The sequence below is a fragment of the Odocoileus virginianus genome, chromosome 23 (assembly GCF_023699985.2).
Source record: "Odocoileus virginianus isolate 20LAN1187 ecotype Illinois chromosome 23, Ovbor_1.2, whole genome shotgun sequence".
In the NCBI taxonomy this organism is placed as follows: Eukaryota; Metazoa; Chordata; class Mammalia; order Artiodactyla; family Cervidae; genus Odocoileus; species Odocoileus virginianus.
The window spans coordinates 24,705,582-24,722,813 of NC_069696.1; the positions used below are offsets into that span (position 1 = coordinate 24,705,582).

At 35.8% G+C, this 17,232-nt stretch overlaps 1 protein-coding gene across 5 annotated transcripts in view; it reads left to right on the forward strand.

The window, feature by feature from the left end:
• Nucleotides 1-17,232, forward strand: part of AEBP2 (AE binding protein 2) — a 67,377-nt gene that overhangs the window by 46,464 nt on the left and 3,681 nt on the right. For all 5 annotated transcript variants that reach the window (XM_020890899.2, XM_070453718.1, XM_070453719.1 and 2 more), the window contains exons 4-7: nucleotides 6,073-6,259; nucleotides 8,708-8,832; nucleotides 14,333-14,400; nucleotides 16,356-16,469. In XM_020890899.2, coding sequence (XP_020746558.1) covers nucleotides 6,073-6,259; nucleotides 8,708-8,832; nucleotides 14,333-14,400; nucleotides 16,356-16,469 — 494 coding nt within the window. The remainder of the gene's footprint in view (nucleotides 1-6,072; nucleotides 6,260-8,707; nucleotides 8,833-14,332; nucleotides 14,401-16,355; nucleotides 16,470-17,232) is intronic.

The window sequence follows — 17,232 nt, forward strand, 5'->3', positions numbered from 1 at the left end:
CCCACCCATGAGACTAATTGGTCACTGGTGGAGAATGGTAGGGATCTGGTTATTTGGAAATCTAAGAGTCTTGAGGTCATTCTTTCTTGACTGTATGAGCTGTGCCACTGGGTATTCAAATTCTGGTGCCTGAGTTGTGCCCATGACCTATTAAATGAGAATCTTTTTGATGTGCTGCTAGTTGCTGCTTTATTTTAAAAAATCTTTCTGGTGATTTGACTGTGCACCCGTACTTAAGAATTCTTTATGTAGCTGCGGTGGATCTTTGCTGCATGCGGGCTTTCTCTAGTTGGGGCGAGCGGGGGCTGCTCTCGTTGCATTGCATGGGCTTCTCAGGGTGACTTCTCTTGCCGCAGAACACAGGCTCCAGGCGAGCAGGCTCAGTAGTTGTGGTTCATAGGCTTAGTTGCTTCACAGCATATGGAATGTTGGACCAGGGATCGAACCCATGTCCCCTGCATTGGCAGGCAGATTGTTATCCACTGTACCACCAGGGAAATCTAAGAACTTCTGTTTACAAAGTTTTTCTCTTATGAGGGGACCCTGTAAGAGAAGTACCACTTATTACAACCCTGGGTAAATGTGATTAGTTACAAAAACTGATAATTAAACAACATTTCTCTAGTAAATGAGGATACCAATTCAAAGCTCTTTGAAAGGAGGGGAAAAGGCACGGGGAAGAAAGATGGATGCTCTGTTTACTTTGTGCATGTTGCATATGGGATCTCGGTTTTTATTAACTTACTCTTTACTCTCTGGGCCTCCTTGATCCCACACTTGCCTGTTCTTCATCCCTGCCGAAACTCAGCGGCTGTTCCTTTGCAGTCTGCTTTGCTGTTCTGCCTCACTTCCGGATGTTGGAGACTGCTGTCAAAACTGTCACCCTAAGTGTTTTTATCTTACCAAGTTCTTTGGTTTTAAATACTCAGTATATTCTGATTACTCCCAGATGTTTACATCTAGCCCTAATTTTCCCTCTTGGATTCCAGAATAGAATATTCAGCTTGGATGTCTTAATGGAGCATTTTGAACTTAATATGTACAGAAGGTTGGTTTTCCATTTCAACCGTGGTTCTGTTTTAGACTCAGTAAATAGTAAGATCTTCCATCCAGTTACCCTGACTTTAAGAGTCCTGCATTATTCTTGATTCTTCTCTCAACTTCTTGTATAGTGCCCCCACATGCACTCCCAAATTCTATCAATTTTACTTGCCTCTCAGTGTATTCTGAATACTGTTACTTAACATTCTGCTTTTCTATTATTCACCTCCCAGTTCATCTTCTAAGGTTCACTTAGTTATTGCTCTTTGAAATCCTTGGTAACTCCTCCCTCTCTGTAAATGAACATCCATATTCACTGCTGCTGCTGCCGCCGCCAAGTCACCTCAGTCGTGTCTGACTCTTCGCGACCCCATGGACTGCAGCCTACCAGGCTCCTCTGTCCATGGAATTTTCCAGGCAAGAGTACTGGAGTGGGTTGCCATCGCCTCCTCTGATATTTCTTAGTATGATGTATAATATCATATCTGATACCTATCTGCTTCTCTCTTATTCATTCCTTTACTAGACCTTCATAGGAGTTGTGTTCCAGCCAAATACTGAACTACTTGTACATCTCAAATGGATCTCCTTTTGCCCTCCTTGTGGTTTTGTATAGGCTGTGCTTTCTACCTGAGGATGTTAAAAACTTTGTTTTGGAAAATTTTTATTTTATAGAAAATGTGGGAAGATAGTACAGAGAGTACTCATGTACCTTTACCCCATTCGTTTCCCCTGATGTTATCATCTCACATACTGTGGTACACGTGTCAAAAGTAAGAAACCAACATTTGTACCTGGAATTTTTGTTTTCTTTTACATCACTTGCTAATAAACACTCCTGCATCTTCTGTTCCCTGCTTTGTGTTTCAGGAGCCCCTTGTAGATTTTTATAGCACTTACGAGAGGATGAATATGAATGACAGTCTTGGTGCTGCTTCATTCGACAAATCTGTTCGGAAAAACTGTCATTCCATGTTTCAAACTTTATAACAGCTACATGCCCACAATAGCAGCTGACAAATGTTTCAGTGGATTTGTAAGATAGAACATTTAAAACACTCGTTGTCTAATGATCAATTTTTCCCGATTGTTCAAATAGATTTTTTTTTTTTTTAATCAGCACCATGTGTGGTAGCTTATGTTCAGTGGTCATTGTTGTATGTGTGGGTGAAACGTTGACTATTTGAACAGTAAAATGACTCAACACTGTGAAACACTTGTGTAAAGAGGAGTGAATGCAATAAGACCATTTGAGGCAACAGATTTGTCTCTCAGCTTGTTCTTTGTGATAAACACTACTGAGTGGAATATTGATTAGTGACTTTCAAAATTTTTCTGTTAGGGTAAATGAATTTGTATTTTAGTGAAAGGTGTGTGATTCTATTGTATTTGTCTTTATTAAAAGTGCTCTTTTCTCTCATTCTAAATTCTCATTTACTTTGTTTTCTTTTTAACATTTGTTTTTGATTCTTTATTTTTTGGTTTTGATTCTTGATTGATGAATAATCAAAACCAAAGATAAAACAATTTTCTATTAGAATTCTCATTATTGATTTTATTTCCTGAGCATTGATCGTTGCTGATTGAAATAAACTTGAGATATTTACTCTCTTAGTTCAGGTAGTACCAGGGCTTATTTTTTGCAGTTTTGAAGGAACCTAGGACAGAATGAATCTGTCAGCCTATTTGAATCCTTGTAATTAAGGATAATCCTGGGTGGATTCATATGACAAAATCCCTTTAAATTTAAACCTGGGGACTTGAATCTGAACAGTTACTGTCATTGCTGCCTTAATTGTAGTCAAGTAGCAATTCTAAAATTTGGAATGTGGAATTTGTCCATAAATTTGTTTGAATAACCAGTACTCAACCAAGAATCTAAGGGTAAAGCTGTTTTATTTATTGCATTCCTTGAAGTATCTGTCAAATGGGACACAAAATATGTAACTGACACAAAGTATGTTTTTTGGGACTTCACTGTTGGTCTGGTTGCTGAGACTCTGAGCTCCTAATGCAGGGGACCTGGGTTCAATCCCTGGTCAGGGAACTAGATCCCATATGCAGCAACTAAGACTCAGTACAGCCAAGTAAATAATAAAGTATGTTTTTAGAATAGGTGTTAGGAAATAGAGGCGTGATATCTTTTAAAATGGAAAAGCAAGAAAAATAAGTACTGCATGTCTTAGTCTATGGCAGTACTGTACAGTTTAATAGAAATAACGTGTGAACTGAATGTTATTTAATATTTAAAATTTTTCAATGCTGTGTTAAAATAGTTAAAACAAGTGAAAATGAAAATAATTTAAGTAACATCTTTGACTTAACCTATTTGATCATTTCAGCCTCTTGTCAATATACATAGTTATGAAGATGTTTTGCATTTTCTGGTACTAAATCTTCCAAATTTGGTGTGCAGTTTATACTTGCAACACTTTTTAAAATTTTTGAACTAGCTGCATTTTAAGGAGTCTGTAGCTCTATGTGTCTAATGACTAGCATGTATTGAACAGTGTGAAATTAACTCTTCAGGGTGATTCTCCTTCAGCACTCTTAGTTCAGGCTCTGAACACTTGCATCTATATTTATTTTATTTTTTAACCGTTTTTTAATTGAAGTATTGTTAATTTGCACTGTTAGGTATAGGTATACAGCAGACATTCAGTTATACATACATACATATATATATTCTTTTTCAGATTCTTTTCCATTAAAGGTTATCACAAGACATTGAATCTAAACAGTAGGTCTTTGTTGTTAATCCGTTTTATACATAGTAGTGTGTGTATGTTAATCCCAGTCTTCTACTAATTTACCCCCTCCCTATCATCATCTATATTTAAATTTCACAGAATTTGCAATTGGAGAAGTAGATTGACACACTCATGTTTTCCAACCATATTTAAATTTTTTTTTGGTATTTAGAAGGAATTATCAAATATTAAATTAAAATGGTTATTAAGAAAATACAAGTGAAAATCATAGTGAGATACCACTTTATACTCACTAGGATGGTTTTAATAAAATAAACGAAAAATGACAAGTCTGGGCAAGGATGTGGAGCTGTCCTTATAAACCTTGTATTTGTTTGTAGGTTGTGAATACACTAAATACCACTGAATTATATACTTTAAAATGATATGTTATATGAAATTCACCTCAAAAAATTAATAAAATTAAATGAAAACAAAGATTCAGTTTCTTCTGATAGTGTTATTTATAGTGTAAGTAGCATCATCTGACTGGTGGCTCCTGTTGTAGCTAGTGGTGTTTTCTGGCAGTGTGGTAATCTGCAGAAGATGGAAACTTTAAAAAGCATTATTATTTTTTGATGCTTAGAATATGTGTAGTAGGATTTTAGGTTGTAAGAATTTAGCAACAGTCAGATGCCCAGCTTCTTTCTCAAGGTCAGAATCTGTAGCTGAGCCTTCTGTGATGTAGGCAATCCGAGGACCACATTATTGATAAGAGTTGTAAGAATTAAATGAGTTGTGAAGCCCTGAATATGGCTGATTGTTTTATTTTCAAGGTTCCATAACTCTTTGTCCCTTACCCTTGATGATAGTCCTTTGAAGTTGTCGCTTTATCTATTTATATCTTGCTGATCACATATAAGCACTTTCAGTGCGAAAAGTATATCTCTCATCCATCCTTACACTTCTAGCATCTAATGTTAATAGTACTGAATATGGAATAGATAAGTATTTGAACTAAAATCTTGAGTCATCTCCTCTCTCTCTTAACCTAGTGTGCACTTTAGAATGGTCAAAGGTTTCTGTTAGCAATACTGAGTACCGTTTGAGCTCTTAACATGTCTCATATAGTGAAATGAGTAGAATAATTCTTAATGGTGGCACTATGCAAGGATTTTGCTGTGAAGTGTTTCAGCCAGCACTGATTTTTATCAGAATCTGTAAGCCAGTGTATTTAGAAATAGCTATGATTTGCAGGATGCTTCTGGCAATGCATATATTCATAAAAGTATATTCTTGTCTTCAAAATGCGTGGAAAAGATGGGTTGGGATAGATGATCTAATCATGATCTGAAAGTGTGAGGGTGTTCCTCACAGGAGGGTGAACTCTTTTCACATGGTCAGATTTAAAGAGATTTTGTGAATAAAGTTAGGATCTTTACTAATAGAGGGCTGTTGGTCTGGAAGATCCCCTGGAGGAGGAAATGGCTACCTACTCCAGTATTCTTGCCTGGAAAACCCCATGGACCGAGAAGCCTGGAGGGCTACAGTCCGTGGGGTTACAAAGACTCAGTCGCTTCTGCGTGTGCGCGCACGCGTGCACATACACACACTCTGTCTCTAGAGGGCTGTATTGTGCTTTTAGAAGTTTGAAGTTTGAAATGGTAGCGGTATCTCATCTGAAAGAAGACACACACAGACGCACACTAGAGGGCAGTATTGTGGGACCGGTGCAGTCTTGTGGTATTAATCTAGAAAAATGGAAGTTGAACCACCTGGGAATAATGTGTTGGATACATTTAGTGGCATACATGGCAGATTTGCCTTCTGCTTGTTTGGTTGTCAAGTCAGAAACTAAACAACTGGAATAAACCCCTGATGGAAACCCCCCAGCAATCCAGTGTGGATTTTGCTGTTTTGAGGATCACTTTTGGAAAATGTTTTAATTAGTAACATTCATTTCTTAGACGACCTGAAAATATTATTTTTTAAGATCTAACTAGAAGTCTTAGTAAAATTGTAATTTTAGTGATTTCCAAACATTCTGCATCCATTGTTGGAATAGCAGTTGCCAGGAGACTTGGGTAGTTACGTGGACCTTGTTTTTTCAGTTTTGCAAGAAGACTGTGGTGGTGGTGATTTAGTTGCTAAGTTATGTTTGACTCTTTTGCGACCCCATGGACTGTAGCCCACCAGGTTTCTCTGTCCATGGGTCATAGATCCTTTCTGGAATTAGTTCTGTAGTGTCACTGATTTACTTCTGAAAATACAACGTATCCACTCGTTTCTGTTTTGCTCGCATCACATACAGCGCCCCTGACATCGTTGTTTCTTTCTTTAGTGTGTCGTCGGCGGCTGCAATGCCAGCTTCGCGTCTCAGGGAGGGCTAGCTCGCCATGTGCCCACACACTTCAGTCAGCAGAACTCCTCGAAAGTCTCTAGCCAGCCAAAGGCCAAAGAAGAATCTCCTTCTAAAGCTGGAATGAACAAAAGGAGGAAATTAAAGAACAAAAGACGACGCTCGTTACGTAAGTATTTAATACAGACTGAAAGACAGTGTATCGGGTGGTTTAGTTTTATCTTAGGCGCTAATGCAAGCTCAGGTTCTGACATTCTTCAACTCTGCTTATCTATTTTTGTTAATAGTGATGAACAGATAGGATCTTGGTCTGTTCCTGGGAGAATTCAGATGTATGTTTTACCTCTAGTAGCTAAGGGAGCAGAAGTACATGTGGACTTACAGTACAAACTTTATAGAATTAGATTTTGAGGGCTATTGTAATTCTGAATTAAGAATTTAAATTATGACACTGTTGGTGTTAATAACAATATTTTAGAAAATTTGAACATGTTAAAGATTTAAAAATCAGGTAAAAATTAAGTAACCTATCTAGTTCCAAAGTGGTGTGTGTGAATAAGGAAACTCAGTGTAGTCTGTGTCTTGGTGCTTAACAGTCTGCTGTGATGCGTATGTATAGTGTTTATGTGCTTAATGACAAGATTAGGAGATGTAGCCTCCATATTTAGGACAGGACATAATTAGATGTTTGTATACTTTTGAACCACAGGAAAATAGTCTTTATTTTTGTAGTCTTCAAACAAAAAGTTTTTGATTATATAGCTTATTAAGAAAAATGGCATTCAGTCTTAACTTGGTGTACTTACAGTGTATGGAGATAACACTGCTAGTGTACACTGACAAGAAGGAATACTGAAAAACAGAAATGAGGGAAAAAAAGAAGTCGTATTATTTTCTTCCTCATGCTAGTGGATCATGATACAGACCTGCTTTGGAGATTATTCTTCTAGTTTAATATTCTTGATTCTTTAGTAGTGGGCACAAAATGGTTAAGGTCTGATGCATAGAATATGAAATTTGAGGGCTCTTTTTATTATTCCAAATTTAATTCAGGTGATGACCTCTGTGTTTGTTGAATCTTGAGTGAGGAGTGATAGATTTGAGTGATTTAGAGGGGTGAGTCATTGTTAATATGTTTTCTCTTGAGAAGGATAAGCTTATTTGGAGAGAGGAGAAAGTACACATTTTTCCCCCAGTAGCAGTAGAGTAAGTAGGGAAGGGATTTGTTTCTTAGCACTCGGTAAAATCATGACTTTTTTCCTCTCATAAATAAATGTGAGTTTTAAAAAACTGATTTCCCATTGTCATTGCATTGTTAATCTTGTGGGTTCTGTTAGTTTATTACTAGCTAGTTTTCTGTTTATCTCCTTTTGAGCAAAACTCCAATGAGAAAAGAGCTATTCAGGTTGCTTTATTGAGTATACCAACTGGTACATGTGTGTAGGTATACTGAGAACTCCATGAGTAGTAGAGACAATTTCAGTCTACCCATATGTTAAGTCAGAACAGTGGTAAATCAGCATATATGTAATTTAGAATATGATGTACCAGGAAATTAGGCTGTTTCTTTTCTTGTCGGTAAAATTTAATTTTTAATTAAGATGATATTGAGATATTTTACATGTATTAGAAAGCTCCACAATTGTAAAAGAATAAATGCATTTTCCTTACTTTGAACAGTGTTATTAGGAGTAGAAACAACACAATTTATAGTTATTAATGGGATGAAAATAGAAGTTTAAAAAATGATCTTATCAAATCTTTAGTGTATAACTTTGTTGTGATCATACTAAAAGATTGCTTACTCTAGGTTTGTCCATTTATTTTTTAAAAAATGATATAAGTGTATCAGTAAAAATTGCAATGTGGCTTAAGGCATTTTTCCTATGCATTTATTTTACTCGTCATCTATAGCTGTTGCATTTCCATTTCTCAAATTAGGAAATAGACTAAGAAAGATCAGGCAGTTTGTGCAAAGTCACATAGCTGATAACTGATGGGATTGGGCGTTTGAAAGAATTTTGGAGTACTCATCGGCATTTAAATGTATTTATAATTTTCTTAGATTATCATTACAGGAGTCACTCGTAATCAAGAAAATGTCAAAAATTCCAAAATTTTTAAATTTTAATATTACTACTTTGTCAAATCTGAAGCAAATTTTGATTACATATTAATTTAAGCTGTTCATGAAATGTATTTCATTTGTTTGGCCGAGATGAATGAGATCTTGTTGTAGTGCACAGATGAAGACATTTGTCATATTGTTGGAAATGCAGGACTGGTGCTCAGGAGAGATCCTGGAGTAAAATACAAAATTATATGAAAAAGAGAGTAGCTAAAGTGTACAATCATGAGGTTGAAGGTTAAAATCTCACACACCAGGGAGCAGAATTAAACCACACTCGCTGAGTTCTACTTCTTAGACCCTTAACCTTGTAAGCTTGGTTCTGTGCTTTGAAAGCAAAGAAAGTCTCGACATTTAAATACTAGATAGATTGTTTCAGTGTTTTCTACCTAGTGCATATTTTTGTGAAAAATGGGTCACTAATTATGGCTGTTCTGAGACACTTACATTTTTCTAAATGTTCTTCACCGCTTTTGTGTTGCCTTTTAGCACGACCGCATGATTTCTTCGATGCACAGACACTGGATGCGATAAGGCATCGAGCCATATGCTTTAACCTCTCGGCTCACATAGAGAGCTTAGGGAAGGGGCACAGCGTTGTTTTCCACAGTACTGTAAGTATCTGGTGGTTTTTTTTTCTTTTTCAAATATTTCCCACAGTTCCATGTTTAAAGATCACATGAAGTTTTTTAGCCTTTAATTTGAGCTGTTTAGGAAATTGGGGTGACATTTGGACACTAAGCATTTGAAGATCCGTTTCTGACTTTAAGTAAACTAGGTGTGTTTTCTGACCTCTGGTTTCCTTATATGTAAAGTTAGAACATTAGACTTCCTTTAATGTACATCCCTGTCTTTGTTTCTGCATGTTGTCTGTGTCCCCTAAAATGCACATCTAAAGTTTGTGTTAAACAGAAAATAGAATAATGGTCATCAAGTGAAAGCTTCATGAAAGAAGGAATTTTTATCTTTTTTTTTTTCTTCTGTGGATGTTTCTGAAGTGTGTAGAATTGTGTGTATATTTGTTGGGTAACTGTGTTGGAAAAAGCAAAATATCAAATTTAAAAAAAAAAACAACTAGTTTGTCTTTGGTTAACTAGAAGTTAATAGAGAGTTGTTTTCTTCTCACGCACCTTGCCATTATCCAGTCATCTTTACATTGCTATAGTTTGGTGTAGGTGAGTTAGTAGAGATAAACCTTAGACCAGACTCAGTGATTTGAATCCCTGGAAAGAGAGTTTCTTTAATTTTGGCAATTGAAATAGAATTTAGGTTTTATATATTCTAATCAAAATGCATGAGAATTTGAATATAAAAGATCAGTATGGATATTTCTACTGGTTTGAATCTTTTATTTTTCCCAACTCCTCTACTAATGAGGTTTTCTTGTACTTTCACTTTTTCTTCTATGACTACTTTCAGTTCACAGTCCCTGATTTTGATTCTCAAAGTTAAAAAGACAAGAAGGTAGAAGATTAGACACAAGAAAAGGGAATCTTTTCTGAACTTCGAGTACATAATAGATGTGAGTTGGGTTTAAGGAAAGGTTTGCCATACGTATGTTCTTTTAAAGAATGTTGGAAATACATTTATTAAATAAGAAAGGTTCGGAAGGAAAATTAGAGGCTTTGAAGACAAAGTTAAAATGGCTGTGCTGAGAATTTTGTTGGGATTCAGCAAGATTAGGAGCTTGCTCAGCAGTGATGGTTAAAGTCCTCCTTTGGAATTTGATCACATAGGTTTATGATTTGGTAGGTCTATAATTCTTTTTTTTTTTAAGTTGAAATTAACATTTATTATCCAAGTTTACATTTATGTATTAACACATAGGAGATAGAAAATATTAATGATTTTACAAATTGAAATAAACTGAGGATTGGGACTTTGCTGACTATCTTGTGGGTTAAGACTTGGCCTTCCAGTGCAGGGGGTTGTGGGTTTGACCCCTGGTTGGGAAGCTAAGATCCCACATGTCTTAGGGCCAGAGAGCCAGAAGACATAAAATAGAAGCAACATTGTAATCAATTCAATACAGACTTTTAAAAGGTTCACATCAAAAAAAAAGGTAAAAAAAAAAAGAAGCCTGAGGATTGACTGATCATAAAAAATATTTCATGATGATTTGATAGAGTAGACTTTTAAGGGTTTTGCTGAATAAAAAGCATGTGAGATAGAAAATAAGTTACTTAAATTTTATCCATGTGATCTTTTTCTTTTATTGAAATACAGTTGATTTACAATATTTTGTTAGTTTCAGGTATACAGCAGGTGATTCAGTTATATATATGTAGTTTTTCTGGTTATATTCCTTTATAGATTATGATAAGATATTGAATATAATTACCTGTGAAAGTGATAGTCGCTCAGTCATGTCCTGACTCTGGTAATCCCATGGGCTGTAGCCTGTCAGGCTCCTCTATCCATGGAATTCTCCAGGCAAGAATGCTGGAGTGGGGTGCCATTCCCTTTTCCAGGGGATCTTCCTGACCCAGGGATCGAACCCCAGTTTCCTGCATTGCAGGCAGATTATTTACCATACTATACAATAAATTCTAGTTTGTAATCTATTTTATGTATAGTAGCTTGTATCTGTTAATCCCATACTTCTAATTTGTTCCCCTTTTCCACCTTCTAAGTTTTTTATTAAAATTTTTTTTTAACGGTTGGTAAGATGTGGTCCCAGACTCAAAAGGAGTGTGTCATTAGGGCTGTTGTGTTCATTTACTTAAATATTAAGCAGCTACACGTGCCAGCTACTAATGATACAGAAGTGAACAAAATGGATGAAAAACAAGAAACCATGCCTACAGTCTAATGGGGGATACATGATAAACAGGGTTTAAAAACTTGAAAGTGAGGATATGAACCATTCAGTTGTTGAGGGAGGGGCATCATAGCCAGAGGCAAGTGTAGAATCCTGAAGTAGGAATATGCCAAGTATGTTTGAAACCAGGGCGAAGGCTAGTGTAGGGAGCAAATGATTGAGGCGGAGAGAGTAGACGTGTCCGAGCGGTAATGGGGAGAATCTGGTTGGACTGACACCTTGGCTTTTTATTCCGTGTGTGTTGGGAAGCCGTTGGAGGAGTTTGAGTAGCCATGCTCTGATGTGAGTTTTTAAATAAAAGTTCTATTGAGATGTAGTAAATATAAACTCACCTGTTTTAAGTATACAAGGGAATTCCTTGTGGGCCCGTGGTTAGGACTCTATGCTTTCACTGCTGGGACCTGAGTTCAGTTCCTGGTCTGGGAACTAAGATCCTGCAAGCTCTGTGGCCGGGGGGAAAAAAAAGTATACAGTTCTCTGAATTTTGACAGTTTTACTTACCAGTGAAACCACCACCACCACCATCATAGTTAAAAAATACATTGGAACATTCCCATTACTGAAAACTTGCCTGGTGTAGTTTTGCGTGTTCATCTTTGTCTCTGCCCTCTGCCTTAGAGAACTCACCAGTCTCTTGCCTCATGTAGGTTTTAATGTGCTCACTTCAGTTCCTGTATTGAGAACATATTGTAGGTCAATGTTGGGGAGAGAAGGGATCAGTCTTTTCAGTATCTTAAAGTGAGAAAAGACCAGAATGGTTGTAGTGGAGATACTAAAAATTGTTAGGCTCTGGATGTCATTTGAAAGTAGTATTGATGAGAATTACAGATGGATCAGGTATGGTAACAAGAGGATAAGATGACTCCAATGTTTTTCGCCTGGGCAGCTAGCCAAAAGAATGGAGTTGCCTTTTAATAGAGTGTGCGGTGAGCAGATTGAGGGAGTCGTTGTTTAGTTGCTAAATCATGTCTGACTCTTTTGCAACCCTATCGACTCTAGCCTGCCAGGCTCCTCTGGCCATGGGATTTTTCAGGCAAGAATACTCAAGTGGGTTGCCATTCCCTTCTCCAGGGGATCCACCTGACCCAGGGATCAAACCTGTGTCTTCTGCTTGGCTGCTGGGTTCTTTACCACTGAGCCACGATGGAAGCCCAGGTTGAAGGAGAGGGGAATATCAAGGGCTGTAATTTCAACACATTCTGTGGAGCATCTAGTGGTTTTGTCATGTAGGCAGATGGATATGAATCTGAGCTTAGAGGAGAGAAGCGGCTACAGATAAGAATGGAAGTTTCTCGTGTATTAGGGTATTTAAAGATACTAGACTGGATAAGATCACCTAGGACGTATTAAATAGAAAAGAGAAGAAATTGAAGGAACGAGGTTTGGGACCTATGAACATTTAATGATTTAAAAGGGTAATAAATCTGATGAAATAATGGTCTGGTATTTAACAGGGACCTCTACCTGTTAGAGAATAGAGGCGATGATGATAGATAAGATTCTCTTAAAAAGTGTAGCATCAGTTTTCACATGATTTCATTAGAGCCGATCCTTGAGATGAAATCCTTAAGCTGACCACAGAAGTAAAAATGATCAAAAATGGAGGAACTAAAAATGTGATACTAGTTTTCTGGAAGAAAACTTTAAATTTACTCAGTTAACATAGTCTATGAAAATGAAAAGTTTTCCATTTGTAGAAAACATCTTTGAGGGTTTAAGAACATGATTGATAGCTGTTGTCAATAAATTTTTAAAAACCTAGGAATAAGAGTGGTTTTGCACCCCAGGCGACATTGTGGTGGCAGAGGTACCTTGACTGAGAAGTAACAAAGGTGTAATATAATCTGAAGAATGCTTTTTCCTGGGGGAATTGGAAGGAAGAAACATCCATAATGGGTAATGGTCTTCCTTGGACACATGGAAAGGAAAGGAGCTAGGTGAGGAAATCCTTGAAAGTTCCGTAACTGTGACTGAGGAAGGGGGATGAAGGCGGTTAGTATTAAACAGAATCATTTCTGTTCGTAGTCAGTGCTCAGTACTAACTGTAAACAGGAGTTTTCTAGTATCAAGTTAGCTTTTATGGTTAATTTGATAAGCATATTGATAGTGAAACATTTTACATAAGAATATTTATGTGGTGTACTATGCTGTTCAGTTTGCCTAATTTGTCTTCCTTAATTGAAACATTCTCTTTGAGCCTTCTCCAGAAGAGGTCAGCAGAATCCCAGTTACCAGTCAGTTGATTTGCTATACTTGGTTGCATTGCATTATTTTTATATCTTATTTCTTGTATGTAGAGATAGTCTGTTTTAGCGTCTTCAGATCTGTCTTTGGGCTTTTTACTTAACCCTATTATTGAGTCTAGATTTAGAGTACTTAACTATAGGGTTTTAAATAATGAGGCTAGAAAGTGTTTTGTGTTTGTGTGAAGTACTGCTTTTACTTCTAATATGTTTTGAGGATGACACATAACATTACTTTGTGAGGCTATTTGAAACTTAAAAACTTGATAAAAAATATTGACATGTAGATTATTAAAACAGAAGTGTTCTAATTTCATTAATATGGAAGTTCTCAGACTTTTAAAATGCCATTTTGATTGATTTTTAAGAATCATTAGTTTTTAGCATCTGGTAATGAAAGACAAGCATTTTGTTTTTCCTATACTTACATAGGTCCTTATAGCTCTCGTTGGTCCACACTTTAACTTAGATTTCTTAATCAAATCACACCTTAAAATCAAACCAAATTCCTTAAAATCAAACCTTAACACTGATTGGTTAATGTTTCATTTAAAATAACACAAATCAACCCACAAACAAAAAGCCTCCACACAAATGACAAATACCTTAATCATAAAAAGGAGACTTGTCCCTTTCAGTGTTCTTTTTTCCTTCACTGTTCATTTGTTCTTCAAACACATTTCACGGCTCTCCCCCCCCCCGCCTGAAAAAAAAAAAAAACCAAACAAACCCATTTAGCCAATGTGGATTCTTGGTTGGTATTCTGGCTCAGCTAAAGAGTTAGTAGATAGTAAAATAAACAGCATTTTAAGAGATAATACGGTTTTTGTCTTTGGCTGTATAAAGCTACTTCACTTTTTCTCTTTTGTGAAAATAAATGATCAAGGGTGGGTGGAATTGCTACGAACTAGGGCAGGACAAGATGTGGTGGTAACACCTGGTCCCAAACACAGACACTTCAGTTCTTGATTAGTACCGAAAGCTTTTTTAAAGCATATTAGAATGATGTTTTATAAATAGTTATTGTAATTTATTTTATATCATTGCTAGGTAATAGCTAAGAGAAAAGAGGATTCTGGAAAGATAAAACTTTTGCTTCATTGGATGCCTGAAGACATGTAAGTATTTGGAATACTGCATATATAACTAAATAGACTGATGTCTTACTCTTATTAAAATCTTTTACTCAAAAATTACTTAAGCTATTGGGTTCAAATATAGAAGACTTACAGGAATGAAATCACAGAATATTTTGAGGTTGTCAGCATGAAAAAGATAATCTGTAAAGGCTCTTAAGAGTACGTGCTTCACGGTATAAGCTTTAAAATTAACTTTTAAAATAGTTTTTTTAATGCAAGTTGTCATAGCAATTTTTAATCATTTTTAGGATGTGATTACTTTCAGAACTTTTAATAACCTTCAAGTAGGATAGGGCGTAAGCAACCTTAGTTAAGCCTTTGAGTCAATTATTTTAACAATTTCTGAACATTTTTCAGGACACTATTAATGACATTTTATTGAAAAAAACAATTGGTGAGTGTTCTAGGAGTGTTACATTTTTCTTTGAGTTTTACTACCCTTTTATTAGAGTGGTTCTGACCCATGTGCTCCTTAATTTGGATAGTTCATGTTCAGTATTCCTTTTATTCTTAAAAATTTTTTTAGTTGTTGCAGAAGGTAAATGAAGGTATATCATAGAAAAGCACCAATAATAGAATAAATTGAAATGAATGGAATCTCATTAAAAATTAATAAGATATAGTCCATACTTATTCTTGTTATTATATATTTTTCTACAATATCATTCCCCAAACTCCAGTCCAAAGAGATGTTAATGAACATAATATGAATTAAGAGCTTTAAAAATAGATTTGGGATGTGGTGAGGGGTGGGGGGAGGTTTAAGAGGAAGGGGACACATGTACATGCTGATTCAAGTTGTTGTATGGCCGAAACTGGCACAACATTGTAAAGCAGTTATCCTTAAAATAAAAATAAATTTAAAAAATAGATTTGGGAATTTACAGTGCACATTAGCATATTGAAGTAAAGAAATCTATTTAACTTTTTAAAAATCCTGTGATTATCAAATGTCTGTGAGTGTAGGACATACTTTCCACTTCCTTTTACCCCTCCCTTCCAGGTTTAAAAAAAATGCTACTCTAAAATATTTTGAAACGTCTGTGTAAAATTAATTTAATGAACTTTTTACTGAACATTTAAAAGTTACCCATTTTTTTCCACTGTTAAAAAAATGTTAAACTTTGTTTTTATTTACAAGCTATGGAAAATGTTATGGAGATAGGCATTGCCTGTTACGGAGAGAGGCGTTGCCTTCCTGAAAGCTTGTGTCAGTTTCTAGCCTCATCTATGACATTAGAGAGCTTATTTCTGACTTACTATCAACACTGGCTATTGGAGTTCTTATATTTTGCATTTCTTTGATTATGAGCAACTGCATCTTTGGTGAATTAATAATGGTTTATGTCCTTTGTCTCCCCTATTCTTTTTCCCCTAATGAGAGTTCACTTTTTTCATACTGATTTGTAAGAGCTCTTTTTATAGTAAGGTTATAACAGTTCCTTAAAAAAAATTATATTCGGATGTCTGTATTCTTAATATTTTAGAAATCGATTAGTCCAAATATCAAAATGCTTTTATTCCGAAATTCATTTTTTTCAAAGTGGAAATTAACCTGGTGGGGTTTTTACTTCTTATTTCTTTATAAAGAAACTAGATTTCAGCTTTTTATCACATCATGCTCTAATTTCACTTAGCAAGCTAAGAGACAGGCAGTGTGTTAATATATGTTTCCAAGTTGTGGGATGACTTTGCCATCAAAAATCATTTCCAGATTTATGTCTAAAATTTCACCATACCATTTTCTGACTGGGTGTCTACATCCCATTACTTAGATTACTGAGTTTCCTTGGTGTCTGATAAGCTTGTTAACCTAAGTGACCCAGTCAGACAAGTCAGAAAAAGCTGGGTAATGTGAATAATGTGGAGGTATGTGAAGGATAAGTTTAAACTTAATGTTACTTTATATATGACTTAGTTTTTTTAATTCACAGTCTGCCTGATGTGTGGGTGAATGAAAGTGAACGACATCAATTAAAAACTAAAGTAGTTCATTTATCAAAGCTACCCAAAGATACTGCCTTGCTTTTGGACCCAAACATATACAGGTAATTTAATTCTTGCTTTGATGTTTCACTTTGAATTATAATCGTAAACCTTCTTAAATTTTGGATATAAGGTCGGGACTTATTTTAAGTACTGAGTTTCAGCATCAAGCATATCTTGCTTTCTGGGACTTTATATATGGAAATTACATCACAGTGATACATAAATTGTAGTCTCTAGAAGGGCAATATTTTGGTCAAGTTTATATGCCCCATTAATTCCAGATTTATCTTGAATAGCTTAGACTGTGATATAGAGTGTTTTGAAAATTAGTGCCTTTTAAGTATGTAATTCTTTTTTAATATCAGACAGGTAGACCTGGACATATATCATGTGTTCACTAAATACCATTAATGATTGAAGTTCTTAAACTTAGACTCTTCTTAGACTTTTCAAAAGAGCAGTTCAAATATTACTGTGCTTGTTTTTAAGAGGTAGCTTGGAGTGTTCACATTTCCAAGTTTTTTGATCTTACGTTTGTTTTTGTGTGTCGTGCATGTGGAATGTGTTTAGTGGGGGAAGGAGAAGAGACCACCGCCATTTCTGGTTGTTTGCTGAGTCACTGTGCTAGGTGCTTTACATAACACTTCCTCCTGACAGCAGGCCTGTGAAGTAGGTGTTCCTATGTCTTGTTTTACAGATTAGAAATTTGAGGCAGGAGGTACGCAGCTTGCCCAAAATGACACAACTAGGATGTGACTGAGCTTCATTCTGCCTGTGTGCAAATGACATATACCATGGTGATTAAAAAAAGTGGTTGAAAAT